At 36.1% G+C, this 22,103-nt stretch overlaps 1 protein-coding gene across 1 annotated transcript in view; it reads right to left on the reverse strand.

The window, feature by feature from the left end:
- The window catches only part of LOC124167312 (thyroid receptor-interacting protein 11-like), a 124,167-nt gene that overhangs the window by 90,636 nt on the left and 11,428 nt on the right, over window positions 1-22,103 (reverse strand). The window contains exon 3 of the mRNA XM_046545275.1: window positions 1,937-2,017. Within this exon, the coding sequence (XP_046401231.1) occupies window positions 1,937-2,017 (81 nt within the window). The remainder of the gene's footprint in view (window positions 1-1,936; window positions 2,018-22,103) is intronic.

Raw genomic sequence — 22,103 nt, forward strand, 5'->3', positions numbered from 1 at the left:
TGTTTTAACTTAGGGAATTTAAGACACTGTGGTCTTATAAAGCAATTAATAAAGCCAAACCCGTTCTTGGAGCAAGTTTACGCCACATAAGACTGATACTTGACTGATGCTTAAAATCTCGTGAAAATAGCCCCTAGAGAGCAGTTAATACGTCATATAATCGTGGTGCACTAGTCATAACTCGGTTCGGGGAAGTGCACTGCATAAATGCACCATGGCACCTACACATTCTGGTTTAATCTCTTTAGTTAAGCACCTTCTTATATATGACGGTTTTTGTTTTTTTTTATCAGGCGCAAGATAAATCGAAATAAGTATAGCGAAGCGAAGAAAGAGATTAAGCAGATGGTTTACCTACTTGTGAACATACATATATAAATATACATAAATAAATAATCATACATAAATATAAAATCTTGGGTTTTTCATGAGCATAGCAGCACAAACACTGAAAGATTGACCATGTGATTTGTTAGTCATCATCACAAATGCAACACGAACTGGAATTCGTTTAAGCTCAAAAGGGCACATAAGTTGGGATCATGGAATCTTCGGAATGAGAGCTTCCTCATCTTTGAATTTTCCTTTGAGTAAAGTCGCGTGAATCACATCCATTATCAATTTTTTTAAATCAACAAACGCGTTCCGTTGGATAGTTTTGGTTGGTTTAGGTTTCGAAAGATCATGAACACAGAGCTTACATTTAGCTGTAAATCGTGCCTTGGTAAGCCAGGTATGTCCAAGGACTTAAAATATTCAGATAGATAATTCACATTAAAAAGAAGAACTTTGTACTTTCACATTAATATTTATTCACAAATTTACTTTGAAATTTATTAAGTAAAGTAAGTGTCAATTAAGAAAATTTGTGAATAAATATTAATGTGAAAGTACAAATTTCTTCTTTTTAATGTTAATTATGAATCGCTTTCACTAAGTTACGCCTCAAACAATCAATTCAGATAGATAGTTGGTGACTTCGTCTTCGTTTATTACACAGTTAAAATATTTGGATTCATGCAAACTATTTGGTTCCGATTTACGTAGTTTGAATCATCCACATCTTTGTTCCAGGCCGTCGAAATTGCTCGCTCAATCAACCACTTTTTTATTTTTGTGGTGATCAGTCATATTCTGGAACATTTTGTTGGTGAGCTCACCTTCTAATGAAACTAATTTGCAAACATTCCTAGGAAGTGAAATCAAACTGCTCGATTCCTCGACAGGAACACGGACATTACCGATTGTCAACAATTGCTTGGCGATTTGTTTACAAACACGGTAGTGAAGGGTCAACTCGATCTGGGCTTACAATTAGCTCGAATTTAATCTTTAAAATAAAATTTAAGTATTTTTAATATATTTAACAAATAAAATTTTATATTGTTATGAAGTTCAGTCATTAAATTGGTAAAAAAAACAAATAATTTAATTCGTAGTTTTGACCGACTTATCAATTGTTGTAGCGTTACCAAATCCTAAAAACATATCTCTAAGAAAAAGAAGAATTTTTTTTGTGAACTTTTCCTATTTTTTAATCTTCTATATGTTATCCGGGGCTGAAACGAATCCAAAGAATCTAATATCATTAAAATCGGTGCAGCTGTTCTCAAGTTATAAGTGTTCTAACTAACATGATTTTCGACTTCCTTAATATACATAGATTATGTTAGATAAATATTCAGCGTGAAATTACAACATGTTTCCAGTAAAGAAAATCGAGTTCAAACATTGGTCCCCTATATGGGTAGCTACAAATGAAAATTACGAGAAAGAGGTTGGTCCAAGGCACATGCCTATGTTCAAGCGTCCAATTGAGCACTCTTTCCACAGACACCACTTGAGGGTAAATTTGTGAATGATGCCTCTTTCAGGTATGAATGCATTAAAAGCGACTCAAAATGGTAGTGAAAGGGAGACAGCATGAGGGACTCACCGGATAGTGCTTTTTCATCTGCTTTTGTGATGACCTTGTCTGCAACTGCAGAGCAGCATTTTGTTCCTTCAGATTCGTAATCTGCAAAATCATTGTAAGAAAATCATGGTGAAAAGTTGAAAGTACACATGCTAAGTTTTAGCAAATAGACAGTGTTATCCTTTAAAAAATTGCTCACTACAAGACTGCCTGGTAACCATTAGTCATTCAATTTAATTCAACTTTGCAGACATTAAGTTCTCTGCTTGTAGATCACGAATAACAACACATATGAGGTTGTATAGCCATTAGTTTAAACAAAATAGGTCCTTAAACAAAATCACTGACAGTGGCTCTTAGCTCTCATTTGAATGTCTTTTTACCCCTTACTGATGGAATTTTTTTTTTTCAGTTACACGTTTTTAAATACCGAAAAAGAACATTTTTTTTCTTCACATTGCTTATCCAAGTTGACCTTATATTTACCTGGAAAGGCATGTTGTCTATTTATTTATGTTAATACTATTCCTGTACATAAAAACTGATTTATTTACTTTCCTAATGATAAATTTGGAAATATGCAGTGACATTACAGCAGTCATGAGGAATTAAATGTCTGTAAAATCACAAGGCAACTCGCATTGTCACTCCTCTCAAACAAGTAAATCTTGGGGACTCACTGTTTTGAAGACCTAATAAAGAAATGAAGTAATTTCATGTAAAAATAAGCTGCAGGTACTAAAAATTTTCGACTGATACTAGTTTTAGTTATCCAGCATGTTAGAGCAAAATATTCATTAATTACATAAGACTAGAGATGCGCAAATAGTATCCGCGAATACTGGAACACCTCGAATACTGGAAAGTATTCCATATTCAAGATCTCGAATAATTATGCAATAAGCATGATCTCAATACCTCGAATACTTTGAATTTCGCACCATACCCTGCCGCACGCACATCGTTGGTAGTTGACTCGGAAAAACGTTGAGGACTAGTCGTTTAGTGCACGCAGTGCCGCTATAGGCAAGTTGACGAACTACATCAAATTTGAGGATAAAAGTGGTGAAAAGAAATCGTTCGATGTGGGGAACCGAAAATGATCGGGGGAAAATATCCGAAAAACTCTGGTTTCCCCCAAGAAACCCCTCAAAAAACTTACAAATGGCAGGAAAAAAAATCTATTTTAGAGGTACTTCTGTTAAGCATTCAGCTACTGCTCCCGAACCATTCCACTCATCAGAAAGACCATCACGAATTCAAAGACTACAAGGATGTGGGCTTCCCCTGACATCAGTGATGACAATGTTTCTTTATGCCGAACGGCGGCTCCGCAATGACACATCAAAGTTGAAAAACGATCGAGATTTTCATTTAAATAATAGCAAATTTGCGTGGGCCCCTGGCTTAATGCATACCATCCATACACCAACATTTAAAAAATTATTTTCACCACTTCTCATTCAAAGCTCATCCGGGATGAACCCACAAGATGGAACTCCCTTTTGCTAATGATGAGGCGTATTCTGGAACAGAAGCAAGCAATAACATTGGCTGCCTCTAACCTGAGTTTTAACGTAGACATAACTCCACCACAGTGGGATGATATCAAGCAATCGATTAATATTCTGGATGTTTTTGAAGGGGCAACATTTCTTGCTAGTGGAAGTGCAATCACAGTTTCTTAAGTTATCCCCCTTGTGAATACCATTATTAAGTTCCTAGAAACTAAAAAGTTTCCGCATAGTCATCAACAAGGTTTAGTCAATGATTTGCTGTTTTCCATTGAAAGTTGGCATGAATTTCTGGAAAAGGAAGACTTATTCCCTTTTGCCATTATTCTTGATCCACAATTCAAAAGCAGTGTATTTCAAGATTCAAATAATGTTGAGATGATAAAAAATAGTTGGCTTTCGAGATGACAAGTCTGTCTAATCAAAGTCACCCAACAAAAACAGATACCTTAGGAAAAGTGCAACCGAAAATAACTTATGTAAAGCAACAACAATCAATGTGGGGAATTTATTCAAAATAAAAAAGTTAATTTTAAAAATGTATTGACCTTTTTATTTATACACTCATCAAGTGAAATAGAAGAAAAACGTATGTTTAATGTGCTTTGCACAATTCTAGTATTCGAGGTATTCGAATATTCAAGCAATGACTTAATATTCTAATTCGATATTCAAGTTTGAGACATCTGATATTCGACCCATCTCTACATTATACGAAACCTTTTCTCATTGATGAACAATATAGAATCCTTCAGTTTTGGCTTCATTAGGAGGAATTGCTTTACCATAAATAAGTTTTCTTATGACAGGATCTATTTAAACATATAGCCATCAAAATATTATAAACTGGAGTAGCATTTTTGTGCTGACTGGTGCTGTTCCTTCTTTGTTATTGGGATCACCCCTGCTCTAAATTATTGCATGATGGAAGGGAGCATCTAAAGAAATATTAAGTGTGGATTTAAAACATTTTTTTTTAATCCTTTTTTTTCCTTGCCCTCTTCGTTCACAGCTCAATTAACACAAGAAACAATAAATGCGGACATTTATTAGGTTTCTCCATTGTAGAACAATTTGAATCACTTAAATATTTATAGTGAATTTTGATCACTGAACTTCTTTAAACATAAACAATATCTCCAAATCACTTATTCAGACCACATCTGCATTTAAGACATATCATGATGAAGTTTTGCTCTTGGTCGTTGTAAACTGTAAAAATACTTCAAACTATTTAACCTGGATCTGCCCAATGTAACAAAAATGTCACAACCTGTATGGCTCGACTAATTTGGCTCTTTCATCGCTTGCGCACGGTACATTGTGGAGTTTTATACCCTCTTAGAAAGAAGAAGCTAAGGACTTCATTTTAGGGTAAGAATTGTCAAGTGAGAGTGAAAACCTATCCTTTAAGCACTCCTGGTACTTAGGTGCTTTCCCAAGAGACTAAAAATGGATGTTTGCTTTGTGTAAGTACATATTTAATTTTTTCATTAACTAAACGCACTACAGCGACAATATATGCTATGCATCAACATAATGATACAAAATTATCAATAATACATTGATATGCTTGGTATTGCTTTGCCTTGCCATAATATTCTCTGATAAACAGTGCTGTAACATAAATGTCAAATTGGGCCGATCCCAATGCAAATCTTCAAAGTTGCATATTTTATACTCTAGTCATAATTTATTGTAATTACAACGTTTATTCCTATTTATTCCCGCGAAATGATTTATTATTAACAATTAATCGATAAATTTGCATTTATAAACTTTCATTCCAGTAATTAGGTACATTTGAATTAAAATTTTTCATCTTAGAGATATCGATAGCTCAGAGATATTACACTGCGAGAAGCCAAAGAGCTTTTGGAAAACGAAGTGGAATCAATATACCTTGAGCCACCAAAAGCAGCAGTTATCACTGATGAGGACATTGCAGATAACGAGGCTGATAGAGTTGTGGAAAATTGAACGGGAAGACAACTTCGGGCAAGGGGGAGCTTGTTTTGCGGCTTGATAAAGATAATGCTAATGAATTTCAAGAGAAGACTAAATTTCTGAAGAAGACTAAAAGAAAAATTTCGGTACCAGTTACACGCAAGGAAAATTATTCAAAGTCAATGAAGCTTACATCACTTCTCCAACAGAAAATAGTAAAAAGAGAAGCAGCCAATTGGTACCAGGAAGGTCTTTTTGTAAGAAACTGAATTGATGGAAAAATCATGTGTAGAAAGTTTTGAATTGGTTTTTTCAGATGACATTCTTAATTTTCTCATGGCAGAATCAGATAATTATAATATGTTTATTGTTTTTTTGTCTCATAGTAAACGAGGAAATGAACATTTATATAGGAATTTTACTGCTATGAGGTTGTAACAGGGTTCCATCCAAACGATGCCCCAGGGAAGATTCTTGGGATGTTCACAACTCAATGGTTGCCGTAGCCAAGTGAAGGAATAGGTTCCTTGTGATAAGTAAATACCTTCACTGTGCAGACAATACAATGTCCGACATGAAAGACAAATTGTGGGAGCTGCACCCGTAGATCACTAGACAATTGAAAGAACCCTTCAGGGTGATTTTCCCCACTGAGAAAACTCTCTTTTGACAAGCGTATGATTTCGTATTTTGGTATCCATCCCTGCATGCAATTCATTCGGAGGGAGTCAATCCGCTTCCGTTTCAAGGTCTGGTGCTTGAATACTCCCAGTGTGAACTTGGGTTGAATTCGATGTTTATCAAGGCAAAAACGCACATTCAAGCACACATTGTATATGAATTAGAATAATTATGGAAAATGCACTGCAATATTGATCAGCATCACCATTTTGGCAACTTATTTGAAGAAATGAGCCTCCTCGCTCATTAGAATTCCCGCGGACATGGTGCAACTGGCACTCTTAGAGAGGATAAATTTCCTAAAGGTTGTCCTTTGAAAGAAAGTAACTTGAGTAAAAAATCTGATTGAGGTAAAATCTGAGAATCTCATACAAGTATTAAAAAAGTGAAGCTGATGAAGTTACAGGCGGTCCTCGACTTTTGTACACTCCATTTTCGTATAATTCGCACTTTTGAACGTTGGTCTGTAATTTTTTGAAATTCCCACTATGTTTACTGCGCATCCCAACATTTAACTGTCCCAAATGGTAGTATATGCGAACAATACAAATTTATACAAGCAAGGGAACTGTTGGTTGTTGACTTTAATCACGGTGATTTATTTGAGAAAGACACTGCCTGCTACAGGCTCCTTCATCATGAAAAGAAGAAATCTGTAGTTTAGACTTCATTGGAGAGATTTAAAAAAAAAGTAGACTAGACATCATCAAACATCTTTCAATAAAATTAGTAAGTCCTTCTTTCTAATTGTTTTTTTCCAATTGAGTGCTATTTAAATCATGTACACCTTCAGCAATGATATTGCACGAAATAATCATCCGAATTCAGTTTGTTTTTTGTCTTTTTTGAATAACATGCGAAATATACGCGATCACGAATATCTCCAGCCAAGGAATTTTGATGTTTAAAAGTACCAAGAGTGATGGTTCAACAATTACATTTAGTTATGTTTCTTGATATGTCTTTTTATTCATAGTGGACATAATAAGTGAAATGTCAACTTAAACGCTGAGAGGAAGTTTCACTCGGTATCCAATAGAGTTCTTTTTTTTTAACTTTTATTTACATTTTCTGCGTATTGCCGAAAGAAATTACGTGATGAGTGGAATTTTATTAACATATCATTAAACATTAGTTAATAAAAATAAAATCCGTGTAAAAAATTAGGTTTTAGTACATTGTATATTTCCCTCTTTTGGAACGTAACCCCGCATTAGTATTGGAACTGAATGGTTCGACTTCCCTAAACATTTTCATGAATGCATTGTGTGCAAAAGTCGCAGACGTGTATTATTTCAAGGAGGGTGGATTTTTCTGTTATCACCATTGACTCCACGACTTATTGTTTCTACCCCATGAAAAAAGTTGATCATCATTGCAAAATAGAAAAGAGGGTAGGTAGCCCGAGAAAAGTAGAGAAAGAAGGTAGCCCAGCCGAATATGTTTTGGGATCAAAATAAAATATGGGTGGCAAGGATCGCATGGACTGAAACAAAGCAGACGTGAGTTGGATATAGCTGTTCAAAGTGCTTGGCAATCAAAGTGGAATCTGGTCCTTGCATGTCACAATTAGAGTTAAGGTGTGTAATAGTGCAAACATAACTGGCCATACATAAATGCAAAGCCAAGTATAGCCACCACACTACTTCATTTTTACCTGAGGCAGCCAATGAAATATGTTACGATGCTAATGATCATTTAGTCCCTATTGTACTAAATAAAAGACAGTGTTGCCATGCTGGAGAATATTGTGCTTCTGTCAACCGCACTGTATGTGATACTAGTAACATGGACAAATATTGCTTTTCTCCCTACCACTCAAAATAGTACATACAGTGCCACCCTGTTATAGCTAGACCCCACGATGCTAAAATAAACTCTCGCTATAGCGAACTGTCGCTTTGCCGGAGGTGGAGCAAATAAGAGCCAATAAACCAATTGCCAACACTTATATAGGAACAGGATTGCTGCCGCGATGGAGACATTTCTATCTGATAAACTTAAGCATAAATTCAGACGAAAGGTGATGTTTTTTACACAAAAAAATTTCCTTACCTTAATAACAAACTAGCCATTCAATTTATAAGTACGGTACTAGATAAAAACTGCCTACATTGCTAAAAACATATACATAATTCAGCACGTAACTACAATCAGAGAGAATACCTCACGGTTACCCTATCAGCACATATATGAGCATTCTTCTTCCTCGCCTCCCCACCAAGATCCTTCTTTGCCTAAATAGTATTACGTTAGATTAATTATATAAATTCAACATATGGATTAGGGATCGAACAGTGCCATAATTTTTCCCATACATAGTTAATTATTGCATGTGGAATAATTGCTTCCTTATGCTTACAATTACAAATCAACACTAATTTATACATGGATTATTTATAATTCTACCTCAACCTTTTTTCAGACAAAGGCAGCCTTCTGATAATGTTTGTCCTGTGTCTTGAAGTGTAAAACTATTAAGCCATTATCTTCAAGACATTAATACACGCAAACACAAGCATGGAAGCAAGTATATAACAAATATACCAGACAAAGACGAGGATTCAGGCCATCTGATTGTTTATAAACTATGGGAAAATGGTGTTTGGGAACCTATTTTGGTTGATACCAAGGTGTTAAGACAGTAAAAGGCATCTGGAGATAGAAGCCAAAAAAAGTTGACAAAAAGAAAAGTTGCAAGCACGAAGAACTTCTGCTTGCTGCTGCTGCTGGGAGCTTAAAAGGCCAGGAGAACATATGAAAATCTATGAAATAAAAATATTTTGTCGCTTTAGATCTTTAAATTTCAAACGTAAGTGATGGAAAAAACATCTTGCGAGAGATACCAGACTAATGTGCATAGTTGGTAAAAAATGAAAGCGGTAAATTGTCACCAATATTATGTTTTCCCTCTAAGAGATGAAGAGTGAGTGTCATGTAACTGATTTAACCTGAAATTAATTTGAATGTGTACCAGGGATAAATACAATATTGGCATTAGCTAGGAAAACTTTTCAATGCCAGCATGAGCTAGTAATTTGATGCAGCCTTTCCTAATATGGCATTTCACACCGAAGGTTGGTTTGGATAGGTGAGAATAGAGCTCACCCCAGACCAAGGCACAGGCATATGAATATCACCAAGGGCATTCAGGGTAGGATAGGGGGGGCAGTGGAAGGAAGGCTCCTTTCTCTGGGCCACCTTACTACATACCTATTTTGAGGATTTTATTTAGGGGTGCCTCAACGTTTCAACAAAGACTTTAAGCCCGGACCTTTGGGTCAGCAGCCAAGTGCTCTATTCACTACGTTGCCTTGCTCTCTCTCTTTCCCAGCACAGTAAATAAAACTGACACATCTAGCTCTTCTTCCACAAAACAGGATGAAATCATATTCTAAGATAAGTGCGCATCAAAACTGGTTAGTTCTTGTCTTTGCTCAACTTCCAACTATCAAACTTTTTAATTAGACAGGATTATGACATTTTGCATCTCGCACGCACCAAAATACAGTTCCGTAGCACAGACCCATTCCCATTCCAGATGATAAATCCAGAATGCATTATTTAAGTTTTACAGAGTGAATGACATCAGCGTGCACATGATTGGCCACCTTAGATAAAATTATCCATTAAAAGTAACACAAGTTCCATTCCAATCATTGAGCACATTTATTTCTCAAAAAGAGGTTATAGACTCTCCTGAGGCATCAAAATTTGCACTTTGCAGTAATTTCATTCCCAATCGGATGGAAGTGCAAAAGAAAGGAGTTCACAGTTGCCCCTCAATCGAAAAGGCAGAATGTTTGCATTGTTAGGGAGGGGTGCAAAGGACAGGGAGGAGGTGTTTCCAGGAAGGGGCTTGTTAGTGAACGGGAAAAGCTGAGTACACACAGATAAGATAAAAAAGGAGAGATAGGGGGGCCTTATTTGAAGAAAGCTTAACATTATGGGCAAAAATATTGGACCAAATTTTAACAAGACAACCAAGGCCTAGCCAGCTGTGGGTCTTTCCAACACACATCCATGACTCAAGTGCACCAGTTATTGAAGATGAAGAGAATGTGGCAAAAAATTTACAAAATATTATATTTTCTGATAGTTTACCCAAATTTTCCAAAACCAAATCTATTAGGTCTTAAATTTGAGCTTTAATGTTTTCACTGAAATATGGACTAACTCTTATAGTTTTCTTTGGAAGAGCACTTTTGATTTTGAATGATGCATATTTTCTTAACATCAATCAGAGTATCATTTCTGAGGGACCCAATTAATATCAATTATCAATTTCAATTACCTATTTCTCTGCATTGGATAACGTACCACATATTTCCCAAAGCTGCATAAAATATTCTTTAACAAACAAAGTAACCACCAATATCACAGCTTTTATACAACATTTGTGCAATACAAGTTCTATCTTAACGTTTGCAACTTGAAAATTACTTCTCTTGCTTTGGAGCAAATACTATCACTAGAGGTCCGTGAAAGTGGTTTTATTTTTCGCTAACATTAATTATAAAACTATGTGATTTCAGTGTTATAGAAAATCTTGGGCAGTGTTATTATAATGCTACAATTTTCCCACGTTTATAGGCGTTTCATTATTTTATGGTTCACATTCATGAAAACTTATACTTTTATTAAGCATTTTACACAACATTTAACACAATTTCGATTGTACAAAATTTCAGATAAAACTAAATGAAAGAAATCGTTCAACTTACATTGGTTCAAGGTACATAAATGGTTCAAGTATGTTTATAGTCTTGGTGAATACGATCGGCAAACAGCAAATTCCCACTACCTCATATGTGTATACTTCGAGAGCCATTCCAGAATTTTTGGATTGTTAGGTTTCTCGACACTAAATAAAGCCTTTAAAAATGCTTCTGTAGTAGCAACAACAAGCTCCTCCTTTGCTTTCATTGACTCATTGTGAGTGACTGTGTGTTCAAATGATAGCTGTCATTTTGCGGGTCCCCTTTCTTTCGCACGTTTATGTGTATTGCTAATGATGTGCTTTAAAAATGTGTCATATCTTTCAAATTAAAATCTTTTATCACAAACTTTGCACAGTAATACTCTGTCTTTCACATAAAATCTTTCTCAGCTGAATTTACTTGCCCTGGTATGAACATTATCACTAGCTTTTGGTATTTTAAAATTCCTATCCTTCATTCGATATTTAAAGCTGGAACTACGATAAAAAAACAGTCCAACCACAAAACACAACCTGTCACGATGGTGTTTTCAAACCGAGTGCTGGGTAGCTACGGTATAACCATAGTACTGTATAACTTACAAATTGGCCGAAATGTTTCATGTCATGGGTTCCCTTTCGATACCCCTCACCCAGGTGTTGAGGGAAGGTAGGACAGCAGCTAGATACCACAAAATCGCTTACTTTTGATTACAGCTGGCATTTGGTCAGGAAAGGCAGTGAAAGAAGCACACTTAACAAAACATAATCAGGCTCAAAGAAACTTGAAAAATTATTTCCCATTTATCGATCCTGAAACATCAAGAATGAGACGATTTCTCACCTGAAAAATTAGATATTAAAGGCCAATGTCGAAATGATTTTTTTTTTGCATTGTAGCTCAGTGGAGAGCTGAATATCCGACGATCCGTCTGCTAATAAGGAGAACCCCCTCTCCTCCTATCCTTTCTGTTCCTTCCTTCCCTTCCCTTAACTGCTAGCGCATTGTGCTTTCAAATAACCAAACGTGTCTATGGATATCTTTAAACGAATCGAATCGCGCAGTTGACCGCACGGCACCGTTGACGGCCCCCGTGGTCACCACGGCGCCCATTTCAATCCGGCCCGGGCGGTGCGCCGTCTACGGCGAGAAATACAGGCAATGCTACATTGAGGCCGCTTTCTGACGAAACGACTTTTCGCCGGCCGCCGTTCATGTCACGAAGCCGTGAAATTCAGGCCGCTTTCAGACGAGACGACTCTCTGCCACGCTGTGGGCCGTGCAGTGAACGGCGGCCCGGTCCCAGCCAGCGGCCGTGTTTGAGTCAACGAAATTGTTACATTAGACCCACAATCAAGGTTTTCCTGCAACAAGTTACCCAATAACGCTGTATAATGCGTCGCGGTGAGTCACCGGAATTACGGCTCGGCCTTGACGTGTACCGGGCGCGTGAGCTTGTATTTCCGCGGCCGCGTTAAATTTCTTTCCGCACATTTGTAATTCATAATATCTAATTCTTCAGGTGAGAAAGCGCCTCATTCTAAACATTTCAGGATTGATAAATGGGAATCGAAGAGAGAGGCTGGGATAAATTAAACGGAAAATTCTGGCGGAGAAATCACTACAGTGCGCGATAATACGGGGATGCGTTATGCGCGAGACTAAAATAGCCCATTGACCTTGGAATCGAAATGAGATAGAGCAAATGAACGTCGGCAGCGTCAAACAATGAAGGCTTAGGCTTTCATAGATTATGACTCATTAATGTGATTTTTTTCGCTAATACACCTAAAATCGTAAAATACGCAAAATTTCGTTTTTATTCATCGATTTCGCGTTATTTCGTGTTATTTCGCGTTATTACACGATACCGCATCTCTCGAAATTCACGAACCTCTAGCTATTACTTATGCCAGAGGAGTTTTTGCACAAAGGGCCTAGCCGGTTAAGATGGTGAAAAGTGCCCCCAGATGTTTTTAAATATAAAAAATATACACTTAAAGCGCATCCAAAATTATGTTTCCCCAAAGTTTCAGGACCTAACAATGGAGATTAACCCCAAAAAAATTGAAACACGATTTTTCGTTTTTTAACCATATCTCCAGTTTTTAGTTTTGTAAAATCTTTTTCATAATTTTAAAATGTATATATTATTAAGTTCTACCATCCTGATTTTTTTCAAAATTTTTAGACCGAAAACTAAACTTTTGCCTAAGTTTAAAATTTTCAAAATTAAATTTAAAATTTTAGAAAACAATGGACACGCCGCAAAAAATATATGTCGTTGCCCCTAAATCAAAGTATAATCCTAATTTTTTTTTCAGATTTTTAAAATTGGTGGAACACTCTCAAAAACACGAATAACTGCTTTGCGCCATTTGCATCTATGCATTCCAGGAGGATATTTGATTTGATTGACGATAGCAGCGATTATTGATGAGTTTGTAATATTATTGATTAAGAATAAAGATTAACATAAACAATGCCCATCACACTTACATTAATCGTAATGGGGAATTTTCACATTTTTTGAAAACTCTGTCAAAATGTAGTAAACCTCTAGGAAAGAATATCTACCGGGGCAAATTTCAATACTAGCGTTAGTTTTCAAGATATTAAAGTGGAGGAGTGGGGGGTGCAAACGAAAGTAGTGTGTCCAAGAGGAGTGACGTCATTTCTCCCCAAACAGAGTTGCTAACGTCCGAGGCATGGAGCTTCGAGATTGTTGCGGTATACTATGCCAGGAAGACGGTATGTTTACCTATGTGAAGTGCTGTTTATAATAAAGAATAATAAATAATGCGTGGTGCCTATGCGTTCAAATACATCTCGAAATTCTAATAAAATATTCGTCCTTATGTCGAATAATAAAGCGAGAAGAAAGAAGTGGGTTAAGGCGATGAAGAGGAAGAACGATCTGTCGACGAAAACGACGGGATTTGTTCGTGAAGATCACTTTGCCTTAACCTGGATCCGCCCAAAATATTTTTTTTGAGATTAATAATTCATATTCTAGGGGAATGGTAAGGGTCTCATTTTTACTACATTCTGAAAATATTTCGTTGATCGGTTGTGTAGTTTCCGAGATACAGGCTGTGACATAAATGTCACATTGGGCGGATCTGTTGTCTTTTGGTGCAAGGTAATATTTCCCCAGAAAAAGCAAATATTTTTCGCATTTGAGCTGCACTGTTCATTTAAATGATAAAAAAACACTAGAAAAACATATTATTAATTACGTACACTATTTTCAAGCTTTTGTTTAAATTTAAAGTAAATTGTTTAAAAATTTAGCAATAATTTTCAGAGTTCCATTGCCCGCGATTCATAAATTTTTCGATGTAAATTGTGATTTTTTAAGATGTAGAAGTGTTTTGGATTTTTTCAATGCTATTTCACAAGTTTGGGGTATATTTAAATTTATAATGTTTATATTATAAACTTGTCAAATACACATCAAGAAAAATTATTTTAAATATGTGTATAAATTTAAGTTTTCGGCAGTAGTGTTATGAAATTACAGAACCTTGAATTGACACAATCAATGGATTTGTTGAAGGCACATTTAAATAATATTTTTACATGGCTAATAAGTAAAATAGTTGAAAATGCATTTCCCAATTTTGGAAAATACATAGAATAAATATACATGTTTGAAAAATATTCTCACAACATATAAGGGTGTAATACCTTATAAAATTGAATTAAATTTGAATCAATTTGTTTCATATAAACTAAAGATTGCTTTAGAGTTCAATGCCGGTGTATACGTACCATTTTGAGTGGTAAGTAGTAAAGCAATATTTGTCCATATTACATGCATCGCATGCAGTGCATTTGATGGAAGCGCAATGTTCTCCAGCACGGCGACGCAATCTTTTGAGACTAATTGATCATTAGCATCGTAACATATTTCACTGTCTGCCTCTGTTGAAAATGAAGTAGTACGGCGGCTATACTTGCCTTTGCATCGATGTATGGTCAGTAATGTTTGCATTATTACACGCCTGATCTCTAATTGTGACATGCAATGACCAGATTTTGCTCGTGAACAGATTGTGAACAGCTTCAGATTGTGAACAGCTACATCCAAAAGTCAAGGAAAATTTTCCACCATTACCACCAAAACTGATTGTCCTCCGCCGAATGAATTACATGCAAGGATGGATACCAAAATACTCCACAATCATACTCCTGCCAAAAGAGAGTTTTTTCAGTGGGAAAAATCCCTCTGAAACGTTCTTTCAATTTAGTGATCTACAGCGAAGCTACCACAATTTGTCTATTATGTCGGGCATCGTATTGTCTGCACAGTGAAGGTATCTACTCATCTCAAAGAACCTATTCCTTCGCTAGGCTACGGTAACCATTGAGTTGTGAGCACCCCCAGAATCTTCCCAGGAGCATCGCAGGATGGAAACCAGTTACAACCTCATAACAGTAAAATCCCAATGAAAATTTTCATCTCCTCTTTACTGATGCTAGAAGATGAAAAAACAATAGAAGTAGTATAATTATCTAATTCTGCCATGAGAAAAAAGAATGTCATCCGAAAAAACCATTTAAAAAATTTCTACACCTAATTTTTCCCTCTATTCAGGAAGATCTGTTTCGGGGAATAACCTATTTCTTACAAAATGACCTTCTTGTCGCAAATTGGCAGCTTCTCTTTTTACTTTTTGCTATTGGAGAAGTGATGTAAGCTTCGTTGACTTCGAATCCTTTTCCTTACATCTAACTGGTAACGAAATACTTCAGGACTTCTCTTGAAATTCATTAGTATTATCATTATCAAGCTGCAAAACAAGCTCCACTCTTGCCCGAAGTTGTCTTCCCGTTAAATTTTCCACAAGTCCACCAGCCTGGTCATCTGCAATGTCCTCATCAGTGACAATTGCTGCTTCTGGTAGCTCAAGGTATATTGTACTTCGTCAAAGTCTTCGTTTTCCGGAAGCTATTTGGCTTCACACAGTGTAATATCTCTGAGCTATCGATATCCCTAATATTAAAAAATTTAATTCAAAAGTAATTACCGGAATAAAAGTTAATAAATGCAAATTTATCGACTAATTGATAAATAATAAGTCTTTTGGCGGGAATACGAAGGAAAAAACGTTGAAAATGGAATAAATTCTAACTAGAGCATAAAATTCGAAACTTTGAAGATTTGCATAGGGATCCGCCCAATGTGACATTTATGTCACAGTAACATTTATCAGAGTATATTACAGAAATGGAAAGCAACACCAAACATATTAATGTATTATTAATAATTTTGTATCGTTATGTTGATACATACCAAAAATTGTCGCTGTAGCGCATATAGTTAATGAAAAAACTAAATATTTACACAAAGCGAACGTCCATTTTTAGTGTCTAGGGAAGGCGCATAAGTACCAGGGGTACTCAAAGGATAGGTCTTCACTCTCACTTGACAATTCTTACCTTGAATTGAAGCACTTAGCTTCCTCTTTCTTATAAGGTATAAAACACAACAATATACCGTGCCCGAACGATGCAAGAGCCATTACAGTGGAGCGATACAGGGTGTGACATTTATGTTACATTGGGCGGATCCAGGTTAAGTAATTACGACAGAATTATGCTGAGAAATGACTTGAGCGTGTGGTGCGGAGGACGTGCAGTTGCCCTGTTCGTGCAGTACCCGCCTGTCGCTTGCATGCTGTTTTTGCTGAGTTATCGTAGGTTGACGGCCCTCGTAGTACCCGATGTCTTATAATTATTGTATGTTTTGAATTCGTCAATGATTAATCACGATAAGAATATTTAAAGGGTGCATACAGTAGGCTACCCTCCCTCTCTCCGAAATCAATTGATTCACATGCATAGTATTCCAACCGAACCCCCTTGAAACCATATTTGCAGAGTATAATTTGCAAGAAACTCACTGATGCGTAATCACTACCTCCTCCAATCAACTGACTTAGAGCCACAGGAGGAAATGCAACCTGAGGAAGTGGTGGAAATTCGAGGTCAGGAAAGGTCATGCCAATTGAAACCAGAATCAAAAATTGTTGGTGTTCAGAAAAGAAACCTGTTTCTGCCAATTCTGCTACTTCTCCTATGAATATGATAAGTGACTGACATGGAATCAAACAGGGAGATATGTAGCCAAAGGGTCAAGTATATTGTGTTTTTCTTGGAAAAAAGGCAGCATTATATTTAAGAGTAGATTGTGAAAATTATTTTAATGTCAATATGCTATCAGGAAAGACTGGGTTACCTGTTATTGCTATGTTCAGGAAAATTAGACTCAACAAATCCTTCAATATTTTAGCCCAGAAGATCTCAATGTCTCACCTTCGACAGCGGCACGATATTTCTCTGCTGCTATTATTCCGGTGGTTAGTCTTTTGAAAAATCTAGTATTTTGGGTTGACAAAAATAAGATGTTGCTTAATATGCCAATTCCCTTTCCTGCTCGCAATCCGCATGTGGAGTCAATTATTGATTGTTTAGAAATAGGCATTGAAAAACCAGGTAACCCAATTTGGCAAAGTTTAACCTGAATTGGAGCATAAAAAAATAGATCAGTACTCACTGCAGTGAGTGACATTTTCTATTGTACGGTATGGATCTAAACTCTATCAAAAAAAATAAATCATATGATTCTTCTTTAGAAAATTTCATTTCGAGGGGTAATGGTGGCCGGGCAATAGATATGTAGTGTCATTCGCATAGACTGGATTTCTTGATCAAATTCTAAAAGGCTGTGGGGTAAAAGTAGATCGCTCGTTAAAACTAACTGTTCACTCATTCAGTGGTAAAATTTGAGAGTTAATTAGACCACCAAGAGTTTCCAAGAATGTAGAGAGCTCTCATGATGAAGTTAAGCTAACTAAGCAAATAGAAAGCTTTAGGACCCATGTGGAGAGAGTAATATGAAAGGTCAGGGAATACAAGTTGCTTGTCCTTCATTCCTGCATTGACAACCGTTTGGTGCAAAAAAGCAGGATTAGAAGATAGCTTTAAAAGACAATCACTTCTACCATAACGATATTCGGGCTCTGCCTCAATGATGGGGAAATTTTTTAGGAAGCGACGGAAAATACTTTGAATGATTCATTTATAACCTTTTTTAAATAGAGATGTATTTTTCATTTAAAAAACAGCGAGAGATTAGTTGCGCACCTAATACTATTTAACATAAATGATTGAAATTTGTCATACGTTTGCTAAATAGCTTATAATTATTTTGTAGGCATCTAATAGAAGTTTCATAGCTAACATTAAAAGCTGTATTATCTTATGCTTATGCCTATCGTTAAGCAGCCACTATAAAAGCGGCTCCAAAAGTGCATAACCTGTCAAAACCTGTACACACTTCAGACAGTACACATACAGAAAAACCTTACACCTTAAAACTGTCCATAGTATGATGTGCATAATGTGTACAGAAAAATTACCTTACATCTGTGCACAGAAAGCATTTCACAACATACTTAATCAAAAACCTGATATCATACAGAAAGCAAAAAATCATAACTTGTACCATATAAACTATATTTGCACTAACTAGATGCATCAATATTTCATGCAGAAATTTTCAACGGAGGCCGAGTAGCTACTACTGCTTTCGTAATAGCTGGTCCAGTAATGCCATAATAAACTAGAAAAACTTACCGCGAAGCCTTCACTTCTCTAAATTCTGCAGCCAAAAAGTCTGGGTTACTTTTAAAATATTATTCGCAACAGCCTTTTCACGACACCATCTTCCATTTCCCATATATTCGATATATTCTTGTTCTACGAATACAGAAAATGGATAAAATATACTTGACGTGACTAAATCTTCTTCTTCCTCCTTCCAAGATTAGGCTACTAAGCCTGTTCCGGCTCCACATCACCATCTTTTCCTTGGTCTTCCTATACTTCTCTTGCCAAATGGTTGATATTCCATTGCTTGCTTTGGAATTCTTTCATTTGGCATTTGAAGTAAATGTTCCTTCCATCTATATTTGTAGTCTTTTAGTTTGTCAGTGACTGCTTGGACACCCAGTTCATCTCTTATTTGAGTGTTTCTTATTTTATCCAATATTGTGCAGCCTTTTACTGATCTTAAAAATTTCATTTCAGACGATTCTATCTGCCTTAATTCCTTCTTTTTTGGTACCCAACATTCTGATCCGTAGAGTACAGTAGGGACTGCCATCACTTTGTAAAATTTTATTTGTGTTTCTTTTCTTGTTTTGTTCTTTAGAGTTCTTCTAATAGTGCCACATATTCTCTGGAAAGTGTTAACCTTATTTATAATTTATTAATATCTTTTTCCTCGTCATATGTTATGTCGCATCCTAAGTACTGGAAGTGCGACACTTGCTCCAGGACTTGATCCTCGATAACAATTTTTGTTCGTATCGGGTTGCTTCCTAAAAATGCCATAGTCTTTGTTTTGGTTTTTGAAATTCTCAGGTTGTATAGCTTGCTCAACTCCTGTAGTCTGTGTACTGCCATCTGGAGTTTGTCCTCTTTATCTTGTATTATAACCTGATCGTCAGCAAACAGCATTGTATTTAAGTATTGAGATGGTCCTATTTCTATGCCTGGTGATACATTATTCTCTTTTCACATTCTTAGAACGTCATCTATATATAGATTGAACAAGGTTGGGGATAGGCTGCAACCCTGTCTAACTCCTCGGTTAATGAATATTTCTTGGGTGATCTGTTTCCCTGTGTCAATTACAATTCTGGTGTCTCTGTATAGACTCTGGGAAGCTTTTATCAGATGTCTAGGAAACCCTCTTTTCTGCATAACTGACCATAACATTTCTCTATTTACACGATCGAATGCCTTTTCAAAATCTATGAATGCCAGATGCGTTTCCAGATTGAACTCTCTTCGTTTTTGAATTATTTGTTTTAAAGTAAAAACATGGTCAATGCAAGATCTTCCCTTCCTAAATCCAGCCTGTTCTTCTAATAAAATGGTATCAGAGATAGCTTGTAGTCTAGTATTTATTATTCTACTGTAAATTTTATATGCAGTATTTAGTAGACTTATACCTCTGTAATTCTCTGGATTATTTCTTTTTCCTTTTTTAAACAATGAAACAACCTTAGCCACATTCCAATCCTTTGGAATTTCAAGCTTTTTCCAACACATGTTGTATAGATGGAGGATTCTTATTTGTAGGGATGTGCCTCCATATTTTATCAGCTCTGATTCAATTCCATCTATGCCAGCAGCTTTCCGATTTTTTGTCTTATTCAGAGCATACTCTGGTTCTTTCAAGTCAATAGGGTCTACTCCTATTGTTTCCTCTGGAGTGTTGATCGTATCATCTAATGTTGGATCATACCATAATCTCCTATAGTGTTCTATCCATTCTTCCTTCGGTATAACATTTAGTTGAGCAGTATCTTTCTCTGCTTTGTTGAGCTGTTTCATCAGTTTATATGCAATTTCTTGCCTACCATGAATATCATCCTCTACTCCACTTATAAATCTATCCCATGATATCATATGTGCATTCTTTATTATTGCTTTCGTGCGGTTTCTGACCCTGTGATATTTTTCTTTCATTTCCTCTGTTTTTCTCTGTAGGTATTCTCTGTATGCTTTGTTTTTATTTTCGATGGCCTGTGCTATCTCTTCATTCCAGATTTTTAAACCTCTTTTCCGTTTCTTTTTATTTCTGGTGCCCAAAACTTCATTAGCTATTTGTAAAATAGCTTTCTTAAGATTTTCCCATTCCTTATTGATGTCATGTTCTGGTTTTATCTGTTCGAGCAGTTGTGTAATCCTGTTTTGGTACAGTTTTTGAATACTACTCTCCTTCAAAAGGTATGTTTTGAAGATTTTCTTTACTTGACATTGTTTCTTTTCCGTATTTTCCTTTTCACCTTGCCCATAGTTGTATTTTTGCCTTAACAAGGAAATGATCGGTGCATATATTTGCTCCTCTATATACATGTGTATCTGTTATCCTTGAGGCTAATTTTCGGTTTACAATTATGTAATCAATTAGGGATCGGTGACCCCTGGCTGACCAGGTGAATTTATTGATATCTTTTTTCTTGAAATATGTGTTTGTTACTTTTAATTCGTTGAAAGTTATAAATTCTCTTAATTTACTTCCATTTTGGTTCAGATGGTCTTCTCCATGTACTCCAATCAATTGTGGAATTGGCTCTTTCCCAATTCTAGCATTAAGATCACCAGCTATTGTTAAGTAGTCCCTGTTATTTAACTTCCATATTTCTTTTTGCAGTTGCTCATAGAAAATCTCCGTTTCTTCCTTTTTCCCATCTTCAGGTGCATATGTTCCAAGTATTGTTAAATAACCCCTATCAAATTTGAGTGACGTGACTAAATAACGTCATAAAATGTCTGAGAGAAAACACGGATTAAAAAAATACCGAAATATTCACTTACTCAACGACTGCTTCATTGCAGCTTCTGCGGCCGTACATGCAAAACAAAAACGCCGTAGGGAGAAATGACGTCACCAACAATCAGAGCTTACTTCGCGTTTGCAGACGCATTTCACTGTTTTAAATGAATTTCATGATAAAATCACTGGTTTACGAGAAGTTTGATTGGTGAAAATGGATTCCTGGAGAAAATTGCTATAAGATTCATATATTATTTTGATGAAAAAAATTTCATGCAACTTCCCCATTATTAGTTACAATCACACTGTGAAATTTTAAGTTCATCTTCAAGCTTCGAGAATTACAACGTCTGCGGAAAATGATTTTTTTCATATCTCCTGACTATAATTAACCATGAAGTTATCGCCACCATTTGAGCCAATTTACAAGTTATGACTCTTTGGGGACCAGTTCTTGACAAAGCGAAGACACTTCATCATTGTTGATGCCAGTACAATAGGCTTTCTCTGATGCTTAATTTCTTAATCAGTGAGAGTTGAACAATACAGACGTGTCATGTGCAGCACTGAGAGAGAAAATTATTCGAATAAATTGCTTAATGAGAGGTTAGTTTCCTTGATTGCTATAATTTCCATGAATGTTCCGCTGCATATAAAAGTCTACAAGCGTGTACATTGTAAGGTTCAACTCAGTAGAGGGTCATTCCATGTCAGTTCACCCAGGCATGGCACCCACCGACTCGGATTTTAATGAAATTTTTGTCACTAGCTACTATCACCTATCTAATGACCCATGTAAAATATTTCTTCTCTCACTCTCATAGTTTGCAAGATATGAGGAGTCAAAGTTTGAGATGTTTGCTCAGAAGTGGCGCTAGTGGGAGTCAAATTCCAGAGTGCAGGGCACATCGTAAAAATTCATAACTCAGAAACCACATAACATATTTGAATGAAATTTTGACCCCTTGTCTATCCAAGTGCACAGCTTC

This window comes from Ischnura elegans, chromosome 10 (genome assembly GCF_921293095.1).
Source record: "Ischnura elegans chromosome 10, ioIscEleg1.1, whole genome shotgun sequence".
Classification (NCBI taxonomy): domain Eukaryota; kingdom Metazoa; phylum Arthropoda; class Insecta; order Odonata; family Coenagrionidae; genus Ischnura; species Ischnura elegans.